Source organism: Lentinus tigrinus, assembly GCF_003813185.1.
Source record: "Lentinus tigrinus ALCF2SS1-7 unplaced genomic scaffold L226scaffold_19, whole genome shotgun sequence".
Taxonomy (NCBI): Eukaryota; Fungi; Basidiomycota; class Agaricomycetes; order Polyporales; family Polyporaceae; genus Lentinus; species Lentinus tigrinus.
In genome coordinates, this window is record NW_027137928.1 from 292,983 (window position 1) to 313,495 (window position 20,513).

Sequence of the window (20,513 nt, forward strand, 5' to 3'; positions counted from 1 at the left end):
TCTTGACCTGCTAGTGCTTGGACCTTTGTACCGTCGCGTACCAATGAGGAAGGTTACTGCATGAACTGTTGTAGAGACGTCCGTGAGCTGGGATAGAGATAGGGTGTTATGAGCGATCGGCATCACCGCCGTTGGATGACCAAAGGCGACATTGCGATCGAATGAGCCTACTTCGTTCCACAGCTGGGATCGCATCGTCGTCCTTACCCCTTAAACGGACTTGAACACGACATTTCGGACTAGAGGAAGGCGAGATGCGCGCAGACTGTTGATCATAGCTCGTACATTGTATTCACAGCCTTCAGCGTGATCGCGCCATAAACAATTCGTATACGAGGCACCCTTTTGGGACGAGATCCATGAGCGATATAGGTTTCGCGTACTGAGGAAGACACTAACCTGCATCTAGTCTTACAATCCGCCAAGTGCCCATCCGATAACCGTACAAACACAGAACTACTCGACCCTCGTATCCCTTACGAGACCCCTGAATAAGAGGCGTGTACACGCTGCACGTGTGGCGGCGTGGAACCAAACGGAAAAGACTCACCAGCATAGATCAGCACAACGGACGAAATCCTCACGTTGTCCGACTTCGACTGAGCAGAACCTTGCCCTCGTCAAGCTCGCGCTCCTGGACCCAGCCTCTGCTGGTCAACCAGCGCCACATGTCGGGAAAGCGCGTGGGGAAGGTGCAGACGGTGAGCTGGTCCACGTCATTGAGCTCGTTCATCAACCTCGTGAAGCACCCGCCCGTTCTGCACTCCGGGAGCACGCCGGCAAGCCAGACGTGGAGGGAGTTGCTGGCGCCGTTCTTCAGAGGCGGCGTTGTTGAGCGGGGAATAAGGAAGAGAAAAGCGACGGGATTGTCGGACGCAGTTACGGGGGTGAGGTAAATAATCGAAGACGACTTGTGCTTGAGATGGTTCTGCCAGTAGGGCAAGGAGCCGTGTTTGGTTGAGCCGTCCGCAGAGAAGATGGCGTTCGAGAGAGTGAGGACACGGGGAAGATTCTCGTCATTGGGCGAGTCGATACGATGCAGTTCCAGTTCCGTTGTCATTGCGGAGAGAAACGAAGGTGCAGAGTTGCTCTGAGTGATAACGCGAACGGCGAGCATGCAAAGCGGACATGGCTGAGTGGGAGCGGACAAGTCGCGCGTCGGGCCGGGTGCGCCGCGGTGTCATGGGAGGTGACAGAGCGTCACGGCCACGTGGACGTGACCCGCTGCGGCGGCGAAGCGAGTTCGCTTGATGCGCCGTTGCAGTTGAGCTCGTCGCTCTGTCCGCTTCCACCAGCTCTGCTCAGCCGTGTTCCCGTGCTCTGCAGTTTCTTGTTCCAAACGCCTCACTGCAGCCGCTCTTTGTTTCTTGCTTCACGATACTCTCACGACCTGGATCCCTAGACTACCGACCTACTCGACCTATTCATCACTATGGCCCAACCTCTATTCGACCAGCATCCCCTCGAGGAATACTTTCGGCGTGCGTTCACGAGTTGGCTAAGACGACGCTTGGAGAGGTGGTGCTGATATGCGACGCGTAGATACCGGAGAGACTGCGGAGCCAATGCCTGGCGGCTCTCCTGACTTCGTATGGGAGGAGGAGGTGCTAGACGACGACGACGCGGAGCACCCGGTGGGCATTCAGTTACCGCCCTTTATCATCAGAACTATTCAGGTGAGAATGCACGCTTTCATATTCTTGTCTTTCGGCGACGCGGAGCTGGACGTAGGGGCATATGCTGCGGGGTTTGGGGATCGTGTGATTCTGCAGCATACATCCTCGAGTTATCCCTCGACAGAGAGGTATGTTGCCGACACCCAGAGCCTCAGACGCGAGCCGTTTGCATTCCTGAGAAGTTGTCTCGACGGCTTTCCGAACACGGTTCTCCTCCCGCGCGTGTTCTTGTGCACCCAATCCTCCCATCTACACATCTTATCCCTCTTGGTGTTGAGATGTATCCGGGCATGGACCGAGAACAAGAAAATGTCGCTTGCTTTCTCTACTAGCGAGTATAGCTCATATCGCGGCTAGGGTCCATGGTTGCCTTAGTTTCGATTTTAGGGGTTTTCGGTCTCACCGCGATCGGTGTTCATGGGTTGGCGGAGTTTTGACTCTGGACCCTTGGTCCGACGCTGCCGCGACGTGTATTTGCTCACGATGGGCTCGTGTTCACGCTCCTGTGGCATTGAAGTGTACATCCTCGTGCTGTGCGACGGACGTTCATTCGCGATTTGTTCTCAATGGGTCGCGGGTATTCGTCCGCACTGTCCCTGCCGCGCGCATATATACGATGCGGAGGGGATGTTTGCTGATCATGCACATTCCTGGTGAGCGAGCATACTCCGTGCGTTGCGGACGTGCTGCTCGCTTGTATCCTCGAATTTCTATATATCAGTCGCCCTGGTAAACTCTGCTGTCTGTACGAGGCAACACAGTTATACACGGGCTGGCTCTATTACGATATATCTATCCCTACCCCTCATGTCAGACCTGTTAGGGTGATGTTCCCGCACGGCGGTGCTGGTCAGAGTCAGAAGCAGAGAGACAGAAAACCGTGTAGCAATCTTACCCTCGATGGTCTGGGCGGGTTGTAGCCCAAAGTGCCCATCTTCGCACCACTCGCATGCGCGATTCGACGCGGCTGGCAGTGTTCGGTTTGCAGCTGCTTCTGTCTGTGTGCATGGACCTATCTTGCCGCCGCCATAGATGCTCGACGTGATGACGGTCTTGAAAAACCTGGCAAACGCGCTTTGCCGCGAGTTCGAAGAGCGCGTCTTCGGCCAGCCGGTAGTTTTGTCTAGGTGCAGACCCAGTAAGAAGTGGTATACCTGGCATGCATACTCAGGACGGCGATCAGAACACGACGTCGCGTCGTGGCTTAGCTGGATATATATGATCTACGTTATCCCTGTAGGGCACGAACTGGCTCGCGCCGTCGTCGCATGTGGCTTTGCTCATCGTCTCGTTCATTTACGGCTTCTTGTGGAGGCTCGAGATAGGGCAACAGCCCTTTTTTTCGCTCTCCGATCACTTGTCCAAAAGGGCGGGTCTTGAACGCCTGGTTACGAGAACCCCTTCATTTACTTCTCCACGTCGCGGGATTCTTCGTCGAACTAACGCATCTCCCCATCTCCAGATTGCGACCGAGCTGCTACAGTCCTCGTCGCGTTCTTCCCAAGAAAACAACTTCGCCGAGCGGTTCAAGTACGACGTGATCTCTTCGTCATTACTGTCATCATCCCTCGCCGCTCCTACGAGTGCTGTCCGTCGCACATTTAGCCCCGACATCCCAGGAAAACTTGACGATGGCGGTGGCGACGACCCTCCGAGCGACTCCCGGTTTCCGGAAGCTGTCTCGAGTCCTCTGGGTTCACAGCTGCCCGTCGCACTCATCTCGCTTGCTGTAGTTATACTCTCCACTGGTTACTTCTTCATCGCCATGATACCATTATTTGCTGCTATCTATGTTAGGTACGTTATGCAGGCAGACGCCGACAAGGCGAACTCTACGACGCAGGTGAGCCTGGAACTTTGTCCAGCATGTGATATCGCTGACTTGCTTTAGACACTGGAGGCTCTGAACGAGCTCATCTCTGCGGGAAACGTGTGGGACTCTGCCATCAATGAGGCTATTATGCTCATTGAAAATGAGGAGCGAAGGTACGCTCGGAACTGCAATTCGTCAACAGAAGCTGACTGTACTTCGTAGCATCTTTTACGGCCCGACTACGTCACAAGCGCCCTCGTCCGGATTGCGTGTTGCACTGCAATCATCGCTCTTCACGACGCAAACGCAGTGCGACAACGTTCGGCAACTCCTGGCCGCCCTCACAGACCCGACTTCGCTGACTCAGCTCGCGGAGATGTATGCGCCTCCATCTCCCGTACGGCCAGTGCTCTCCTTGGACTCGCGCTCGCCTGTGTCTCCGTCTGGGACCCTGCGGCCGTTCTCGCATCCATCGAACACGTGGCGACAGCGGACAATCTCACTTCCGAGCAGCAGCAGCCCCACGAACAAGCGTGCGACGTGGAACGGCTCGTACGCCGCTCTTGCGGTCGCGGGCAGCCCCACGGCACACCTGCTCAACCGGAAGAAGCAGAACCGCCATTCCAACGTGATCTCCCTCTTCCAGGCCACGTCTCCGGGGACGAGCGTCAGCGCCCCAGTCAGCCCACAACCTCCGAGTCCACTTGGCGCTCTCGAGGAGGAGGAAGGAGACCGGATCGCGGAGGAGCTCGAAACGAAGGGGTACTTCGGTGCTGCTGCGCTCGATATGCAGCGGAAACGCAAGTCGCAAGGGCTGGAGAGTTTCGGGATCCCCCCGCCGAGCTACACGGCCACGCCTCCGCGCTCACCTATGCGCGGCGGCTTCGGGGGACCCCAGCCGATGCAGTCTACCCCGCCCCCGTCGTTGCTGGCTCCCACCATTGCTTCGTCATCCCGTCTGACGTCCGTTCACACGACACGGCATCCGCTCTCCCTTTCTGGTCTCCACCTTGCGCTGCAGGGCGCGCTGGCGTCGAAGCGGTACTCGTGTTCACACCTGCTCGCGCTGCGCTTCAGCGAAGATGAGGACGATGCGTATTGGGAGAACGTGCGGTCGGTCATGGCGTTGCTCTCGAGCACGTTCTCGGACGCGTCAATGCGGCTCGTGGAAGCACTCGACGAAGCGGAAAAGCGTCGCGTGAAGGACGAGGCTCCTACACCTCCCCGGGGCAACAGTCCCTCCCCGCAAGGCAAGGAAGGCCGCAAGGAGCGCTGCAGCTCACCGCTCCGCCGCGGGTACGCTCCAATGCGCTCGATGGCGGAGATGATCTCATATGCACCGATGCCGACAAACATGTCCCGTCTGGCGGGGCACATCGATGCGATCTCAAGCGCGCTCAACGATGCGCGGGACCACATGGAGGAGTGCATCTCTTCTCTTCGGAATCCGTCCGAACTCGACGGTGCCCCTGCGTCTGTCCAAGACCACCCTGCGTTCCAGGCGTACGACCGTCTGCGGAAAGAACTCGGGTTCGCGCTGCGCGAGTGCGAGCGCGGCCGCGAGCGATTGCTCGACATCATCGCGCCCCGGCCGATTCTAGAGGCCGAGGACGAAGACGCGGACGCGTCCCCGCACACGCCCGGGCTACGACACGACTCTGGCAGCGACACGTCGGAGAACGAGAAGGGCCCCGTCTCGCCCGTGCCCCCAGGCGCGGGGCTGGGCTTGACGCTGTCCTTTGGACGTGAAGACCAAGAACACGAGGTTGACGACGCCACGGCGCATCTGCTGCTGAACACGTCGTCGCAGCACCTGCCCCCGCCAGGCGTCGAGCAAGTCTTCGAGACGGAGACGGACAGCGGGGCGCCATTTACGCGTCCGCGGTCGAAACTGACCCGGGAGGAGCGCATCAAGATCATGAAGGCGCGCCGGGTGAGCGGGCTGCCGACGTCGAGCTCGTCGCTGGCGGAGATTGACGGGATGGCGGAGGTGGTGGAGAGGCCGAAGAGCGGGCGGTGGGGCCCGGAGGGGGAGGTCGTGCAAGAGCTCAAGGATGTGATCTGGAAGGTGGGCGAGAAGAGGAGGAAGATGTCGGAGCAGGTGCAGCAGCCGGCGTTCCCTCAGTCTCACCTGCAGCCTCAATCTCAACAGCAAGAGGAGCACGAGGCGGAGCTGACGCCGAGGCCCCATCCCGTCCCTGTTCCCGCACCGGTGCATGCCCCAGAACCTGTGCGAGAGACGTCCATCCTCATCGATGTCGACGCGGGCTCGCCTGTCTGCGGGAGCATAGCGGAAGAAGACGGTTCTGAACTGGCATACCTCGACGACTCGCCCTCTCCCCCTTCAAAATCACTACCGGGCGATGTCTCTGCGCGCTCATCCCTCAACTTGGAGCTCGAAGTCGCGCTTGCAAGAGAACAGCTCGGCGCTGCCTCTTCTGATAACCTACGGACTACACATGAGTTGGATAGTGACTCGGATATGTCATGACCCACGACTCGGACCCCCCTCCCCTCCCCTCTCCTCTCCCCTCGCTACGGACGGATATGGATATACGTATGTCACTTTGCCCTCGTCTCCCCTTACGCTCTCGGTTCTCCTGGCTTCGCCCCTCGTCGTCGCTCACGTATGTTCTGCTCATGTATAATGTTACAGCGTTCATAATCCCTTTTTTCCATACCTCGTTTGTCGTCATCGCTCACGTTCACGTTCACATTCACATTCATATGGATCGATCGTCCTAGCACTGCATTACACCTCAGTCGCGTACATCATACACCCTCATCATATACGTTCACCTCGTTGCACACTGGTAGATATAAGTACCGCCCTGGGCTGCGTTGAGCATGCTGTGTCTCAAGGTGCGTCTGTGCTGAGTCAGCCTGAAGAGGTACGGCCCAAGCTCCCCGCTTCTGCAGTTCGTCATCATGAATCGTTGTTCCTACGTTGTACTTACTAACACTCACGATTTGCCGGGGGCCCTAAATCTCTGACACAGGGGTACAGCACATCGCCACGGCTGCCCCGTGGCCCGCGTGAGTCCGTATCCAAGCACTGTCCCTAGTCCCGGCTGATAATGAGGTGAGTCCTGAGACTTGATGCGGTGCCAATGCTCACTATATCCCATATACATGCAGCATTCCTTGATGATGTTGCAAAGTTCACAATGACGAGTCCTATAGGAACAGCATCGGGCCTAGCAGCTCGGATGCCCTATGCCACGTGTGACGTTTAGGCTAGAGTTCTCTTCTGGCGCTTCAAAGAAAGGAAAAGACAAGCTCCTACTGAAGTTTGAGCTTGAAGGACGATTCCGAACCTCTCGGCCTGCTTTCGGGGCCAGGATTCCAAGCTAGCCTGAACCGGTCAATACATGCGGACGGCTCCGTGCCGATGCTACACACCATCGTTTCATCACTTAAGTTTGCATTCTTCACCGCAGCACTGTCTGATGCGAGACGACTCATAAGTACCTGCTCCGAGGGCCAAGTCTATTATAGACACCCATCATGTCGAGTCTGCGTGAAGTCGCTCCGTTGACTGTCCCCCTTGCTCTCGTACGCCTTCCCCTCCTGATCAAGGCTGCTGCTTTACTGATCCCCGTTCGTTTCTATCTCTTCAGATCGGCCATCAGGTATTTCGCCGGCTCGAGTCGTATCGCATCGCTGTCCACCTCAGCTTGCTGTTCGGTCCTCCTGCGCTTGTCGCCATACATGTCTCCTCCTCTCAGCCTTACTCCGTACTCCTCACGACATTTTTGTGTGCTCTATTGACCTACCTCGCTACACTTGTGGCTTCTGTCGTTGTCTACCGGCTCTCCCCATTACATCCGCTTGCGCAGTTCCCGGGTCCTCTGTGGCGCAGGGTCTCCATGATTGGACCCGCGGTTGTGGCTAGCAAGGGAAACCGTCACCGGACGTTCGTAGAAATGCACGAGAAGTATGGAGATATCGTGCGGACTGGTATGTTGCGACCTGTGTGCTCCCCTCGTCGATGGCTGAAGCTTTCGGATTTCTTAGGACCTAATGAGGTGTCCATCAACGACGCGTCGTTCGTTGAACCCCTCTTGGGCGCGTCCGGTCTTCCGAAGGGCCCGAGTAAGTCGAACTGTATTCTGTGCCAGCTGTTCTGCTGGCTGACACGTAAGTGTAGATCACATGGGGAGCGCGATGTCGGAGACGAACGTGAATCTGGTGGGTATACGAGATATACCCCTCCATCTCCAGCGTCGACGTCCGTGGAACCGTGGCTTGAAGCAAGGCGCTCTGAAGGAGTACGAGCCTCTCATTGCAGAGAGAGCTCAGCTTCTAGTGCGACGGCTCAAGGACCAGTCCGGCTCAGTCGACCTGGGGTTGTGGTTCAAGTACTTTGGGTAAGTTCCCTTAGGTCCTGCAGAGCCCAGATTTCACTCACACACTCGAATGTATAGGTACGACTTCATGTCTGACATGGCGTACGTTGATACAGCAACCCTCGGAGGTGTCGGAATTGATTGGTTTGGTGCAGATTCGGGGGTGGCTCTGAGCTGCTGAAGGAGGGTGATAAGAATAATATCTGGTCTCTCATCGAGGAAGGCATGGTGTACGTGTGATTCGATACTTCTCTACTTCTACCTGGCTTACCAATGTCTCAGCATCGTGACTATACTTCATACACTCCCCTGGCTGGGTATCTACCTCGGCAAGATACCCAGTGCGACTGGACCGATGCATGTGATGCAAGACAATGGAAGGCGACTTGCGAAAGAGCGCCTGGAGAGAGGATCCAAGACACGGGACCTGTACCACTATCTAGTGAGTCACGTTCTCAAGAGCCCAGGCCAAACCGTTTACCCTGTGTTCTAGTGCAATGAGGATCAACCGGACAAGGCTCCCCCGAGTCTACAGGAGCTCGCAGACTACGGCATCCTTGCAGTCATTGCGGGGTCTGATACCGCTTCCATGACGTTGACGAGCTTGTTCTATTGTCTTCTGACGAACCCGGAGGCCTACTCGAAGTTACAGGCGGAAGTCGACAAGTTCTATCCCGCCGGCGAGTCCACTTCAGACACGCAGTATCATCGCGACATGCACTACCTGCAAGCAGTGATGTCAGTATGCTCCTACTGGTCCTGTTCGCGAGTCTGACGAAATCTCCAGCAACGAAGCCCTCCGGCTCCTTCCTCCGGTTCCCTTGGGTAGTCAACGCCAAGTGCCTCACGCCTCCGCGCCTGTTGTGGTTGGCTCTACGTACGTCCTGCTAGCCTCGTCAAGGAACATTGACATTGACGACGGGACGATCTATGTCAGTGTCCTTCCTCCCGGCACAATAGTATATCTCGCACCATGGGTACTTCAGCGCGATCCGCGCAATTTCGTCTTCCCGGACGCCTTCTGGCCCGAACGCTGGCTCATCGCATCCAACCAGCTTCGCTACGAGGATGCACAACTCCCTTCATCGGTGGTGCAGACCGAGTGTCCGGAGTTCGTACACAACGAGGTCGCGTTCACGCCCTTCTCTGTGGGTCCGATGAACTGTCCGGGGAAGGGCCTGGCGATGATGGAGATACGCATGGTCGTGGTGGCTCTGGTGCGTGACTTCCGGTTCGAGCTGCGACAAGGGTGGGATGCGAAGAAGTTCGAGGAGGAGTTTAAGGACTACTTCACTGCGGCGCGGCCGGAGTTGCCTGTTACTTTCGAGAGGAGGTTGTAACACCTATCTTCCGGAGGTTTGCCAATTATTCGCAGAAGCCCCAAGGGAAAACGCGACTCACTTCGCGATTCTGACTCAAGAATGAAAGAAGCAAAGGCAGCCCCTAGCCCCTCAGCGAGTTATGATATATAACGGATACTATATTCGTACAAGGATCTCTTCCTACACGCTATGGAGAATGCCTTCGCGGCTGTCGACGATCGGGGCGCACTATTGGGCTCGCGGCTGTCAGGCTAGTCCTCTCTCTCCTTTCCTTTGTCCACGTTGGTGCTGCTGTGAGATGCGTTTTCGTAGGGTACCTCCGTAGGCAACTCGTCGGAGGAGCCCGCGTCATCTGTGTCGTCCGTTCCGACTACCGGACCAATCGAAGAGCCCAACGAGCCAATGACGCGCTCGAAGACGAGCGACTCGGACGGTCCTACCGAGTTCTCCAGCGATTCTTGGTTAGCGACTTGCAAGTCGATGAGGAAGCGGGAGACAAGTATTGCTGTGATCCTACAGCGAGGTCCGTGTGAACATTCCTGACCCCAGGTCGACGGATGAAGGTGAAGATCGGAGCGAGACGTACGGTTCGGTGAATTGTGTCACTACGCTGACCGTGTGTGTGACCTTGCTCACAGACAGTAGCGTCAAGGTAAGGTGCAAGACATTTTGCAGGAGCACCACCCTGTTCGCAAGTGAGTGAAGCTTTTCCGGGGGCGACCCTGAATTAACGCGTACCCGAAATAGATAGTACCTTCGCCGCACAGTCGTTAGACGTCTCAGATCCACTGACGAATATTTAACAATGAAGACACGCACCATCCCGGAGGAGCACGTGTACGAAACCTCCTTTTCGACGAGTACTCGCGCCTCCCGTGAACAGTTTGCGCCAGGTCACGAGTATGAGTATTGCATCTGCTGCTATTAGGCAGGTTCGGGATATGATTGTGACTATACAGCTTCTCAGCGTGCGAGATGTCTTCAGTAGCGGAACGGCGTACAGCTGTAGGATCGATGAACTTTGTTACATGGCGATAAATCGATGCTTAGAGTCACTAACCTGTTGCCTAGCCCGGTACCAACGGTATCCGAGGGGATGCAGCCAAAAGGTGGAGCTAGAATCCCTTCAAAGTCAAACGCGAAAGTAGTCTGTAGTCATATTTCAGCGATAGTACGTTGGCGTCAATGGTAAAGTCTCAAACTCACGAAGTTGATTGCGACGGGGACGACAGAGAGGACGAAAACAAGCACAGAGATGTACCAGTTGCGGATGAGGGCATACACCCGTAGTGCCGAGAACGCTGCGAAACGTATGTGAGTCGTCATCCGACGCGGCATAAGAAGTTTCCAAGTACCTGCCGAGGGAATGTACTGAAGCAGCCCGAAAACGAAGGTACTTCTGATCACAGCCGAACAACTGAATCATTTGAGTCAGCATAGAATGTTCTGTGACGAGCTTTACACTATGACGTAGACTCTTACATCTGGAATATCCTCGTCAGCTCGACTACATTGTAAGCTCGTCGCATCGCAGCGACATACCTTCGAAGTGGCCGGAATAGTGAAGAGGCCCACAATCAGGTCATACCACGTGTAGAACATGACTATGCCGCGGTTGAGGAAGAACAGCACCGTCGCTCCGGTTAGTCGCTTGGTCCAGAAGAGGTCCACTTCCGCCCCGAAGGTGATGACGTATTCGTATATGAACATCGCTGGTGAGAGAGGAGTTTCTTGAGCGCACGAGCAAGTGAATAGAACTGCTGAGCTCACTGAAAGCTGCAAGGGTACAGTAATTCCCTACGAGACTGAAGGGAAATCGTCAGCCTACTCGGACCATGGATACTAGAATGAAGCTGCAGCGATGGGGTCACGTACAAATTGTAGTAGTCCGCAGCGAGAGCCGGGTCGTAGGCTTGCCCTGACATCCTTGGGGAGCTGTTACAGAGTCGAAAGAGTACTAGAAGAGGCCAACATACAGGGTGGTGCAAGTTAATTTAAGGGCTTGCAATGGGAAACGGGCCCGTATCCATGTGGATGCCAAGCGTGCTCAGCCCAAAATTGACAAGCTCAAGGTTTGATATATCGTAGTACCAATCAGCGGAGGCCGAGGAAAGCGTTCTCAAGAAGGCCGCATGCGAAGGGCCGCACTCCAGAAGGAAATATCAGGAGACTATGGCTGAGCAAGCCGAGATATTTCGAGCTACCGACAGACCCAAGGGTCGCCGTTTGGCTTCTTTACTCCGACATATCGCCCTGTGACGTTCATCTGGCGCGGTAGCAATCCTGGACCAAGGACCAAAGCGAGTCAACCAGATAAATCAGAGGAAGGTGCGGCCCCGGGGCGGGGATTTAGACAATCTTTCTTGCATATTGATGCTCTTGCCTGCTACCCTACAAGATCTTCAGAGGTCGAGAGTAGAGTGTTAGGCCATGAGCGACGTGTGTAAAGTTGCCAGAACATGGCTACTCACGAAGGTGGAGACCGTGGGCCCCGGCTGTGCAGGTGAGCTTCTTCGGTCAGCGCAATCACGATCCGAAGCGGCAATAGGTGCAGAGAGACGAACCGTATGATAACCCGGTCAACGATGTTCTGAGGCTAAACAGCCTAAGGCCGGAATGTAAGTTCCTTCAAATACAACACTAATAATCAGAGAGACGCATACCGGGAGTATCGCACGTCCCATTGACCACCATAGGGTGCGAACATGCGGGAACTCGTCGACTCCAACGAGGAACATGCATTGTGCAGTAGTGCAACCACCTTGGTACCCTCCAACGCCGCATCACACCGATCTATCTCACCGCGGGAACTGTGAATGCTTCGAAGTTCACAGCGCAACCACGGCGGTCCGCAGCTTCGCGATTGCTAGATCATTCCCGTGACAGCTCGTCTGGCTCACCATAAGGCTATACATGCACGCGGCCTCGTTGTAAACAAACTTTGGCCGAATGGTCGTGCGTCCTCGTAGGGAAGCCATCGCTCGGGCCAGAACTTGTCCGGGAAGATGTGAAGTTTCGGAGTTCGGCAAGCACGCAAGACAGGAGGATACTTACCCATGTTCCCGGAGGTAAAACTCTGCAACCGATTGTCAGTGCCAGGACAAACAACGCGATTACTTATAAGAACCGATCACCACGGAGAGGGGGCCCTCGGAGTCAATCTCCGATCCATTTTCTGTCACTTTCAATGCAGAACTTGCTACTATCAAAGTTGTTCTCTCTTAGCTCAAAGTGTGACGAGCCCACAGGCGATACTGAGGAAATCGGTGGTGGTTAGGATAGAAAGAGACAACGCAACTTGCGCGGCTGGATAAGAATTTCGGGCGCTAACGGGTCCGGTCCGGCAGCCATAGTCCGACTCGCGGAGCGCTCTCGAAGGTGACTCTCGAGTCTCGCCGTCTCTCTCTCCGACTTCATCACCCTCCCCAGAGTGCCCCGAAATCAGTGCACCATGCACGAGAAACAAAGCACACGATATAGAATAACAAGCGATGTAGCATCTCGTCTCTCTGACCGATTGGGAAGATGCGAACCTTGCACCAATTTCCAAATCGAGCATATGTTCAGGTGCAGTCTCGGCCCTTTACCTCTCGGTGCCTTGTTTGACTTTCTTACGAGAGGCATCATCTGCAATACAGGCATATACCGGGTTTGAAGACGGTGTCACTCATATGTCATGCTGATATGGCATGATTTTCAACCGGACTGCCTGCCTGCTGGAAGGCTCAGACGCCCTGTTCGTAACTTGAAAGCCAGGTCAGGTAAGGCCTCCCTGGCGCACGCCAAGGTCACTGTATCATTACAGCGGGTCCGGAATATAATGAGACGTCAGGATTTTTTTCGGGAGCGAAAGAATACGTGTGAATCTTCCGACCGCATCTTCCGAGGCCCAACGTCATCTTCGTGCGTGCTAGACGCCCATTCGTCGTGCCTTGTTCTCCCTCCACCCATTCCTTGTCTTGCTTGTGCTCCCCCTCTCTATCATAATGAGCTCTAGCGACGGCGACGACGACAACGATATGGTCGACGAACTCATTGACGACGACGTGGGGAGCTCTGGGCACACTGGGAATGTCAAGGAAGACATCAATCAGTGGATTGAGGATATCGGACGAGACAGTGAGTATATGCACTACGTTCTCATTCTAATACCATGCTAACTGCCCCAATAGGATTCCTTCGGTACGTTCCAACCGGGTTTGGTCCGAAGAGAATCAAGAAGAAGCGCACCGGCGCCGCAAAACCCGTCAAGGCGGCGACCTCTTCTGGCAAGAAGGGTGGGCCCTCCAGCGGGAATGGGAAGGGCGGGAAGGATGGGAAGAGTGGGAAGGAGAAGGTCCAGCGGAAGGGTGTAGTGACCAAGGCAAAGGTGAGCGAGAAGATGGGCAAGGGGAAGGACAAGGACAAGGGGGAGGGGGTGGAGGAGCAAGACAGCGTGACCGGGGTGGCGCGTCCTCAACGCAAGGCCGACCCCCTGATCGACGCGTTGTTCCCCCTGTCTTCTGAAGATGATGACCAGGACGAGGATACTTTCCTTCGGAAGCACGCGGCGCGGGCCTGTGGTCGCAACAAGCTGATCGAGCTCAGCGATGTGGACGACACAGACACGAAGCCCATCGAACTCGACGACGACGACGACGACGACGACGATGATGAGGACGAGGAGATCAAGCCGCCACCACCCAAGCGTCGCCGCAAGTCTGAGCCTAACGACGAGGGCCAGACTTACAGTGCGTACATCATGCTCGAACCTGATGAGGCGCACACGATTCCGAAGACATCGTTGTCGCGCTTCCAGGGGAAAGCGACTAAATCCCTCCCACCATCTAAGCCGACACTGCGTGGTCCGTTCGAGTTCGGTGATGACGTCTCGTACTGGGACTTCATGGACAGGTTCGCAACTGCCTGTCGCACCCTCCGCCGGCGTCTCGAGCCTGAAGAGATGACATGGCAATATGAGAAGCCCGCGAACAGCCCGAATCGCCCTCTGACTGACGAAAGTGGGTACCGGTTGATGCTCAAGCAGCTGAAGACGAACAAAGTGAAGGTCATCAACATTCGCCATCCAGCAGTCAAGGAGAATATCGCACCACCTCGTGTTGTGAGTACCTATCACGCATACATCCACCTCGTGCTAACCAGCCCAGCAATATGCCGCTTATGATGACCACTCCGAAGATGAATACGACAACATGAGAAGAAGCCCCACAAAGTACTCCGTTCAGGCCCAACTTGTATGTACTCACTTTTTACGTCGCAAGCTCCTCCTCAATTGTTTTCGCAGCTTGCAACGGAGCGCAGCCTGCGGGATCCCATGAGGATGCTCGAGGACAAGTACCCCGAAGGCAACTACTTAGAGTTGTTTCCTGGTAACAAGAAGCGGTGGTATGCGGGCGCAGACGGGCTGTTCTGGGAGTTGACCCGCAGCAGGCTGCAAGCTTGGGCGACCGCCTTGGTGTGTTATCCAGCAAGGCTCCTGGTCACTCATCACTGACTAGCGTTGATCAGTCCGACCATGCTCCCGGTGTCGACATCAACACTCCGCCTGTCTCCATCCACTTCGCTCGCAAGCAGGCTATCAAACCCCGCAACAATGCCGTCAGCACTCCCAGTTCCGCAGCCTCCGGTATGCCTGTCAGCGCTCCGATTCCCAGCACGTCGTCTATCACTCTGGATGCTACAAGCCTCCTTGCATCACTCTTCTCATCCGCTTCTCCACATGTCCATGCTCCGTTCCCCAATCAGATTCCTGCGCTTGGCATATCTCCAGCACTTGCTCAACAGCTCTCAATGCTTTCGACGCTCTCTCAGCCTGCTCTCACGCAACCGCTTCAAATGTCATTTGCTCAACAGTCTTCTGCCGCTCAGCAGCTTCCCGCTCTCGCTCAACCTGCCATCACTGAACAACTTCTTGCACTCGCTCAACACCTGCCTGTCTTTACTCAACATGTCCCGGCTCTTGCTCCGCAGGTTCCCCAGTCAACGTCACCGCACTTTGTTCCATCTTCACTCCCTCGTCCGCCACACTCCGAGACTCTCTCTGCAGTTACACCAGCTAGTACCTCGCAGCACCTGACGCACATCCGAGGCGAAGGCGAGTTAGGGTTCACCTTTGGCGGATGGCAGTGTCTTGATGGGGGCGAAGGCGCAACGTGATGATGCTGGCAAGTGTACATTCTATCGCTCACTTCAGTCTGTCATTACTCCAGTCTGTCGCTACCCGGTCTAATTTGTTCAATCCATGTTCTCTGCGGTGATGTACCCTGCATGCGCAAACCACTGCACCGCCATGTCTGCCGTAATGCACCCACATGCTTCGAGGAGCGCTGCTATCGGATCCGGAGCAACTCGCATCTCTGTACCGTGTCGTCTGATCCACGCTTTCACTGCTGCACGTCAGGATGAGGTATGGTAGAACTGGTAACGAACACGTACAGGTGCTGAACGACTCCTCGATGGGGTTGAGATCGGGTGAATAGGCTGGGAGATAAAGTAGGAGAGCGCCTACAAATGGTCGGCATGTATACACCGTTGGCAAGGGTAATGGAGGCGTACCTGCATTGCGTACAGCGTCAACGAGGGCTTCATTGTGGTGGATGCGGCAATTGTCCACCACAAGCACGCTCCGAGGCTCCAGTGGCCATCGTCCCATCTGCGGTAGCTACCACAAGTGCTGCAGTGTATATACTGTTAGATAAGAGGGAAATCACATACCACTTCCTCAACAATGAAGTCGTAAAACTGATCGGAGTCGTATGAGCCCAGAAGGGCGCGAGTAGCGATGTAGCCATCCTTTGTGATCGCTGCGGCTAACGAGTATCGATCACCTCGTACGAAGACGTCGGTGATCTCTGCACGCTCTCCTGCCATTGCGTATCCACGGCGACGGCAGGTAGTATGGTCGTTCTTGCTAGTTTCATCGACGAAGACGAGTTCCTCACCCGTGCCAAGAAAAAGCTCTTCTACCATCTCCCTCCACTCAGCCTGCAACTCCTCGTCGCGCTCCGCTGCCAGCTTCTGTAGATGCTTGTGGGTAAGACCGACCTCTTGCAGGCAGGCATGAAGGGCGCTCCGAGAGATGACGATGTCGCAGTGTCGTCCCAGCCACCAGACAAGTTCATCCAGATAGGTATCGGGATGTGTGTGCAAGAGAGTCCGCATTCCTTTGACGGCAGCCCTCGTAACCAGCCGCTTGCGACCTCTGAGAGGAGACGGAGGGTGGACAACGTCTCCAAGCTCGCTGAAGAGCTTGCGCCAGCGGTAGAGACTTGCGCGGGAGACGTCTAGTGTAGTGCAGATGTCGTCTTCATCCCACCCGGCTTCCCAGAGTTGTATGGCGCATTCTTTCATGTCCTCGCTGATCTTGCGATTGCCCATGATAGCCAGGAAGCCAGAACGAGGGTCAGACGGATACAGACAGTCGTGTTAGTGGGAGGAGAACAAGCGCAACGGATGGGCGTCTAGGACTCAGAAGATGCGGTCGGAAGATTCACACGTATTCTTTCGCTCCCGAAAAAAATCCTGACGTCTCATTATATTCCGGACCCGCTGTAATGAAAAATTCGAGAGTGGTGGAGAAACTCAAGATTATTATTGACTTACCTGTGTACGGGTAGTCCGCGTTCTTGCACAAGTTGTGATATGCCAGCGCATACATCACGAGGTGCGCCTCTGGGGTTATTGGACTATCTTTTGTATCACCATTGCCGCTCTGACCCCCTATCATGCAGAATATGCGCCAAGGGCAGCTTCTGAACCTGATTCTATCTCCTAGGCACCATAATAGTGGACAATTGTATACTTCCGATTGTCGTCAATGTGAGTTTTCCGATGTTCCTAGTTCACTGGTACATTCTGACGGAAACTTTTCCACGATGTCACCGGGTGGTGATTATAGTCTTCGCTGTCCCGATTGCAAGCGGTGACATTCATCCCACGGAAGTTAACATAGAAGTGATTTCCATTCCCACCTATGTGGCGGAGAGCTCGCTTTACAGGAACTCGGCTCGATTGTCAGTCGGCGCGGACACAGTATTTAGGTGAGTGCAATTACAGCCTTCGATGCTGCGTTATTACGATGATTGAATATTCAAGTGTATCTGATAAGAATCAGGCTAGAAGGGCACGCTGACAGGATCGACCGTGGATGCGAAATTCTACCAGCAGGCCCAGGCCCAGGCGGTAGTAGCCAACTATCGGTGCGGCGAACTCCCGGACTCAGGATTGTCACTGAACCATCACCTTCGCTGACGCCGAAGCCAGGAGGCAGCTACCCGCGCCACGCCGGGGTGCGTGCTGACTGTCGCAAATACGCAATTCGAACACCGGAGTCTATGCACGGTCCTTCGAAGAAGCTACTTTTGCAATTATAGCAATCATAGAGTGGCCTGTGAGGACGTCTCCACATAGACGATACGATTACTTAACTGTGCTTGACATCGGATGAACTATGAGCGTCCAGACTGATCAGAATCAGACATGGATAAGTAAGTCTTCCTCCGAAATGTTCGTTGTCCCCGCATTGTCTCCATCTTCTAGCAGGAACGTCCACTTCGCCGCGCCGGCCACATAAGCGACAACGCCCAGTTCCAGTTAGAGCTTGCCCATGCGTTGGGACCCGTGACTGCGCTCGACAGAACGCAATCAGTGTTCCGGATATAAGTAGGATTCATGTGCATCCTCAAGGCACTCCTCGCAGCCGTGCCGTACCCTCAAGTTTGAGCCTGTCTGCGCCAATGCCAGCCTCCTCCCTGGCCCTCGTGGCGTTCGCGGTTCTGATCCTCTTCTACGTGCGCTCGTGGATTATCTGGAATTCGCGGACTCGTGGGAGACCTTTACCGCCCGGCCCAAGAGGACTGCCTTTCTTCGGAAACGCCATCGGCTTGCGGAAAGGAAGGCAATGGCTGACCTTCAATAAGTTACGAGAGAAATATGGTGCGTATGCGCCACGTTCTGTGTACTCCGGAGCCGTCGCACTAAACGATACATCCCTAGGACCGATCCTATACTTCCAAGTTCTCAAACAACCCATCGTGGTCCTCTGTAGTCCTGAGGCAGTCCTAGAATATATGGATAGACGGTCCGCGAACACGTCTGACCGCCTGCAGTCACCTAGTATCTTGCTGTGAGTGTCGTCTAGATCCCGTTACTCCGCTGCGTATTCATCCTGCCTAGTACCGGGCATGATTGGACCTTTGGTCTGATGCCCTACGGCCCGACTTGGAGGCAACAGCGGCGTATGTTCTGGCAGCACTTCCATCCAGGAGCCATCGACAAGTACCGACCTGTGCAACTCGCCTCGATGCATACGTTCCTAGCGAAGGTCGCAAGCAACCCGGGCCGGCTTGATGGACACATCCAGTAGTGAGTCCCCGTTGTGCTCTCGCACCTCGAGGCCATCTTTGAGCAGGAACATCCAGCACTTTCACTGCCGCGATCCTCAAGATGGCTTACGGAATCGACGTGAAGGACGAGAACGACGAGCTGCTCACCTACATCGAGACAGGCTTGCAGGGAAGCCGCGAGCTCATCCTCTCAGGAGGTTTCCTGGTGGACTTCATACCCATTCTGCGCCACTTGCCGTCGTTCCTGCCTGGCTGCGGCTTCCGCAAGAAGTTCGCCCGGTGGCGTGAGAACAATAGGCTGCTGAGAGCGATGCCCTTCCAGCGCTACAAGGAGGCAGTTGTAGGTATCAGCTATATCGTTTCTTTCCTACTTAGCTCACAAGGGACGCGCAGGATGCGAACAAGACGCCTGAATGCATTCTGACGGATATCATATATCGCGGCGATGACAACTCCAAGGAATCACACGATGAGCTGGCGAGAGTTGGGAATAACGTCATGGGTACGATCTACACAGGTGAGCAGGAATGCGTGACGAGAGCATCGCCCTATCTCACATGCCGTCGTCTGCAGCTGGATCAGATACGGTATTTTGGATTGTGACCCTTCGATCAAAGCACGGCTGACCACCGCTTCCTAGACGGCTTCGGCACTCAAGACATTTTGCCTAGCTATGTCTCTTTACCCGGAAGTTCAGCGAAAAGCGCAAGCACAGCTCGACGCTGTCGTCGGCCATGACCGCCTCCCCGGCTTCGAGGATCGCAAGTCGCTGACCTACGTCGATGCCATCCTTAAAGAATCGCTCCGCTGGATGAACGTGACACCCCTGGGCAAAGCCCACAGCACCACCGAGGACGACGAGTTCGGCGGATACTTCATCCCCGCTGGTAGCATCCTCATGGCGAACATCTGGCGAGTGCTTTCTTAGGGATCTTCGTGACTGAAGCTGACGTACCTGCAGGGCATGCCTACACGATCCCGAGATCTACGAAGACCCAGACGTCTTCAAACCGGAACGTTTCATACGGGATGGCAAGCTGGATCCGGACGTTCGCGACCCGTATGACTTCGCCTTTGGCTTCGGTAGACGGTGCGTCGTCCTCTACAGCGGTCTTGTCAGAGAGACCAATGAAGACATTCTCCGACACGTAGGATCTGTCCTGGGAGATTCTTCGGAGACGCAGCGCTGTTCATCAACATCGCCGCGATGTTGCATGTCTTCGACATTAGCCCGCCCCTTGACGAGCGGGGCGAGGAGATCGCGATTGAGCCTATAATGTCAGACTGCATTATGTCGTGAGTGGTCGCCTCGTTCTAGTATTACCATTCAGTGCTCAGCGAGTGATTGAACGCTTACAGACGTCCGGAGGATTCTCGATGCAGCATCAAACCCCGCGGGCTCTGGGCAGAGAAGCTGATTTACAGTACCGAAGGCGACTCCCTAGCTTGAAACTGTTGTAGAGAGGAATAGACGCGATGGCCCGGAGTTTACGCAAATCAATAGCTTGTCTCGACTCTACACTAGCTGCTCGCCGAACACAACCTATGAGAGTAGGTTGTGAGCACCTAGCTTTGTTTGAAGTGTTACTGACGACTAATTAGCCCAATCTGCCTGTAGCGTGTGCCATACCCGCTGCACAAGTCAACAGCCTAAGAGTGGAAGGATAGCCATATATGCTGGCGGTAAGGCGGACGAACTCACTCGGCCCCGTGGCATTGATCACGGTTCTACTCTCCCACCGCCTGGTTTCCCGATTACAGCATGAGGCATCAGAACGCCATTCGAGAGCGCCCGCCACAACCCTAACTCTCACCTCGATCGCTACCGGCAACCTGAAGGAGCATCGACTATCCAATCGCAATTCTGAGTGATCGGATTTATATGCGTGCTCCGGAGTCCGAAGAGAAACGGTGAATACTATCCAGGCGCGGAATACAGCTGTTTGTAGGAACATCGTCCTTCCTGTACGTATGTTCTCCGGGACCGGAAGACGTACACAGCGTGGGTT

The 20,513-nt window shown here is 55.2% G+C and overlaps 8 protein-coding genes across 8 annotated transcripts; 4 read left to right on the plus strand and 4 right to left on the minus strand.

Annotated features, from left to right (window-relative positions):
• Positions 1-398: 398 nt before the first annotated feature.
• L226DRAFT_536633 (uncharacterized protein) lies at positions 399-1,138 on the minus strand. Its single transcript, XM_067681156.1, has 2 exons — positions 551-1,138; positions 399-487 (listed from the first exon to the last, which is right to left on the minus strand). Exon 1 carries the CDS (start codon positions 1,058-1,060, stop codon positions 581-583), a length of 480 nt encoding a protein of 159 aa, XP_067533708.1. The 5' UTR covers positions 1,061-1,138; the 3' UTR covers positions 399-487; positions 551-580.
• A 142-nt stretch (positions 1,139-1,280) lies between these two features.
• L226DRAFT_112873 (uncharacterized protein) lies at positions 1,281-6,121 on the plus strand. The gene is made up of 5 exons (XM_067672149.1): positions 1,281-1,481; positions 1,543-1,634; positions 3,160-3,519; positions 3,568-3,662; positions 3,712-6,121. Exons 1-5 carry the CDS (start codon positions 1,433-1,435, stop codon positions 5,978-5,980), a joined length of 2,865 nt encoding a protein of 954 aa, XP_067533709.1. The 5' UTR covers positions 1,281-1,432; the 3' UTR covers positions 5,981-6,121.
• Positions 6,122-6,995: 874 nt separating this feature from the next.
• Positions 6,996-9,220, plus strand: L226DRAFT_489422 (high nitrogen upregulated cytochrome P450 monooxygenase 2; the record flags this gene model as incomplete). Its single annotated transcript, XM_067677273.1, has 10 exons — positions 6,996-7,044; positions 7,110-7,449; positions 7,507-7,584; positions 7,640-7,859; positions 7,917-7,940; positions 7,994-8,068; positions 8,121-8,280; positions 8,332-8,576; positions 8,626-8,715; positions 8,776-9,220. Coding segments are annotated over 10 exons (1,684 nt in total), but the record flags the coding sequence as incomplete, so codon positions are not given.
• Positions 9,221-9,411: 191 nt separating this feature from the next.
• On the minus strand, positions 9,412-11,085 carry L226DRAFT_572578 (uncharacterized protein; the record flags this gene model as incomplete). Its single annotated transcript, XM_067684698.1, has 9 exons — positions 9,412-9,673; positions 9,747-9,845; positions 10,221-10,309; positions 10,367-10,461; positions 10,516-10,559; positions 10,643-10,662; positions 10,703-10,872; positions 10,931-10,965; positions 11,036-11,085. The coding sequence occupies 9 exons, from the start codon at positions 11,083-11,085 to the stop codon at positions 9,412-9,414; spliced, it is 864 nt and encodes a 287-aa protein (XP_067533711.1).
• A 255-nt stretch (positions 11,086-11,340) lies between these two features.
• On the minus strand, positions 11,341-12,372 carry L226DRAFT_112942 (uncharacterized protein). The gene is made up of 6 exons (XM_067672150.1): positions 12,298-12,372; positions 12,061-12,236; positions 11,824-12,000; positions 11,725-11,765; positions 11,632-11,655; positions 11,341-11,560 (listed from the first exon to the last, which is right to left on the minus strand). The coding sequence occupies exons 2-6, from the start codon at positions 12,216-12,218 to the stop codon at positions 11,547-11,549; spliced, it is 414 nt and encodes a 137-aa protein (XP_067533712.1). The 5' UTR covers positions 12,219-12,236; positions 12,298-12,372; the 3' UTR covers positions 11,341-11,546.
• A 774-nt stretch (positions 12,373-13,146) lies between these two features.
• On the plus strand, positions 13,147-15,316 carry L226DRAFT_572579 (uncharacterized protein; the record flags this gene model as incomplete). The annotated part of the gene is made up of 5 exons (XM_067684699.1): positions 13,147-13,279; positions 13,333-14,261; positions 14,308-14,394; positions 14,445-14,615; positions 14,669-15,316. The coding sequence occupies 5 exons, from the start codon at positions 13,147-13,149 to the stop codon at positions 15,314-15,316; spliced, it is 1,968 nt and encodes a 655-aa protein (XP_067533713.1).
• Positions 15,317-15,713: 397 nt separating this feature from the next.
• Positions 15,714-16,522, minus strand: L226DRAFT_445039 (uncharacterized protein; the record flags this gene model as incomplete). Its single annotated transcript, XM_067674873.1, has 3 exons — positions 15,714-15,821; positions 15,875-16,070; positions 16,140-16,522. Coding segments are annotated over 3 exons (687 nt in total), but the record flags the coding sequence as incomplete, so codon positions are not given.
• A 1,179-nt stretch (positions 16,523-17,701) lies between these two features.
• Positions 17,702-20,213, plus strand: L226DRAFT_536636 (CyP450 monooxygenase). Its single transcript, XM_067681157.1, has 11 exons — positions 17,702-18,094; positions 18,155-18,284; positions 18,335-18,523; positions 18,580-18,844; positions 18,898-19,021; positions 19,078-19,091; positions 19,145-19,416; positions 19,466-19,594; positions 19,657-19,800; positions 19,864-20,055; positions 20,107-20,213. Exons 1-10 carry the CDS (start codon positions 17,896-17,898, stop codon positions 19,952-19,954), a joined length of 1,557 nt encoding a protein of 518 aa, XP_067533715.1. The 5' UTR covers positions 17,702-17,895; the 3' UTR covers positions 19,955-20,055; positions 20,107-20,213.
• Positions 20,214-20,513: the final 300 nt, after the last annotated feature.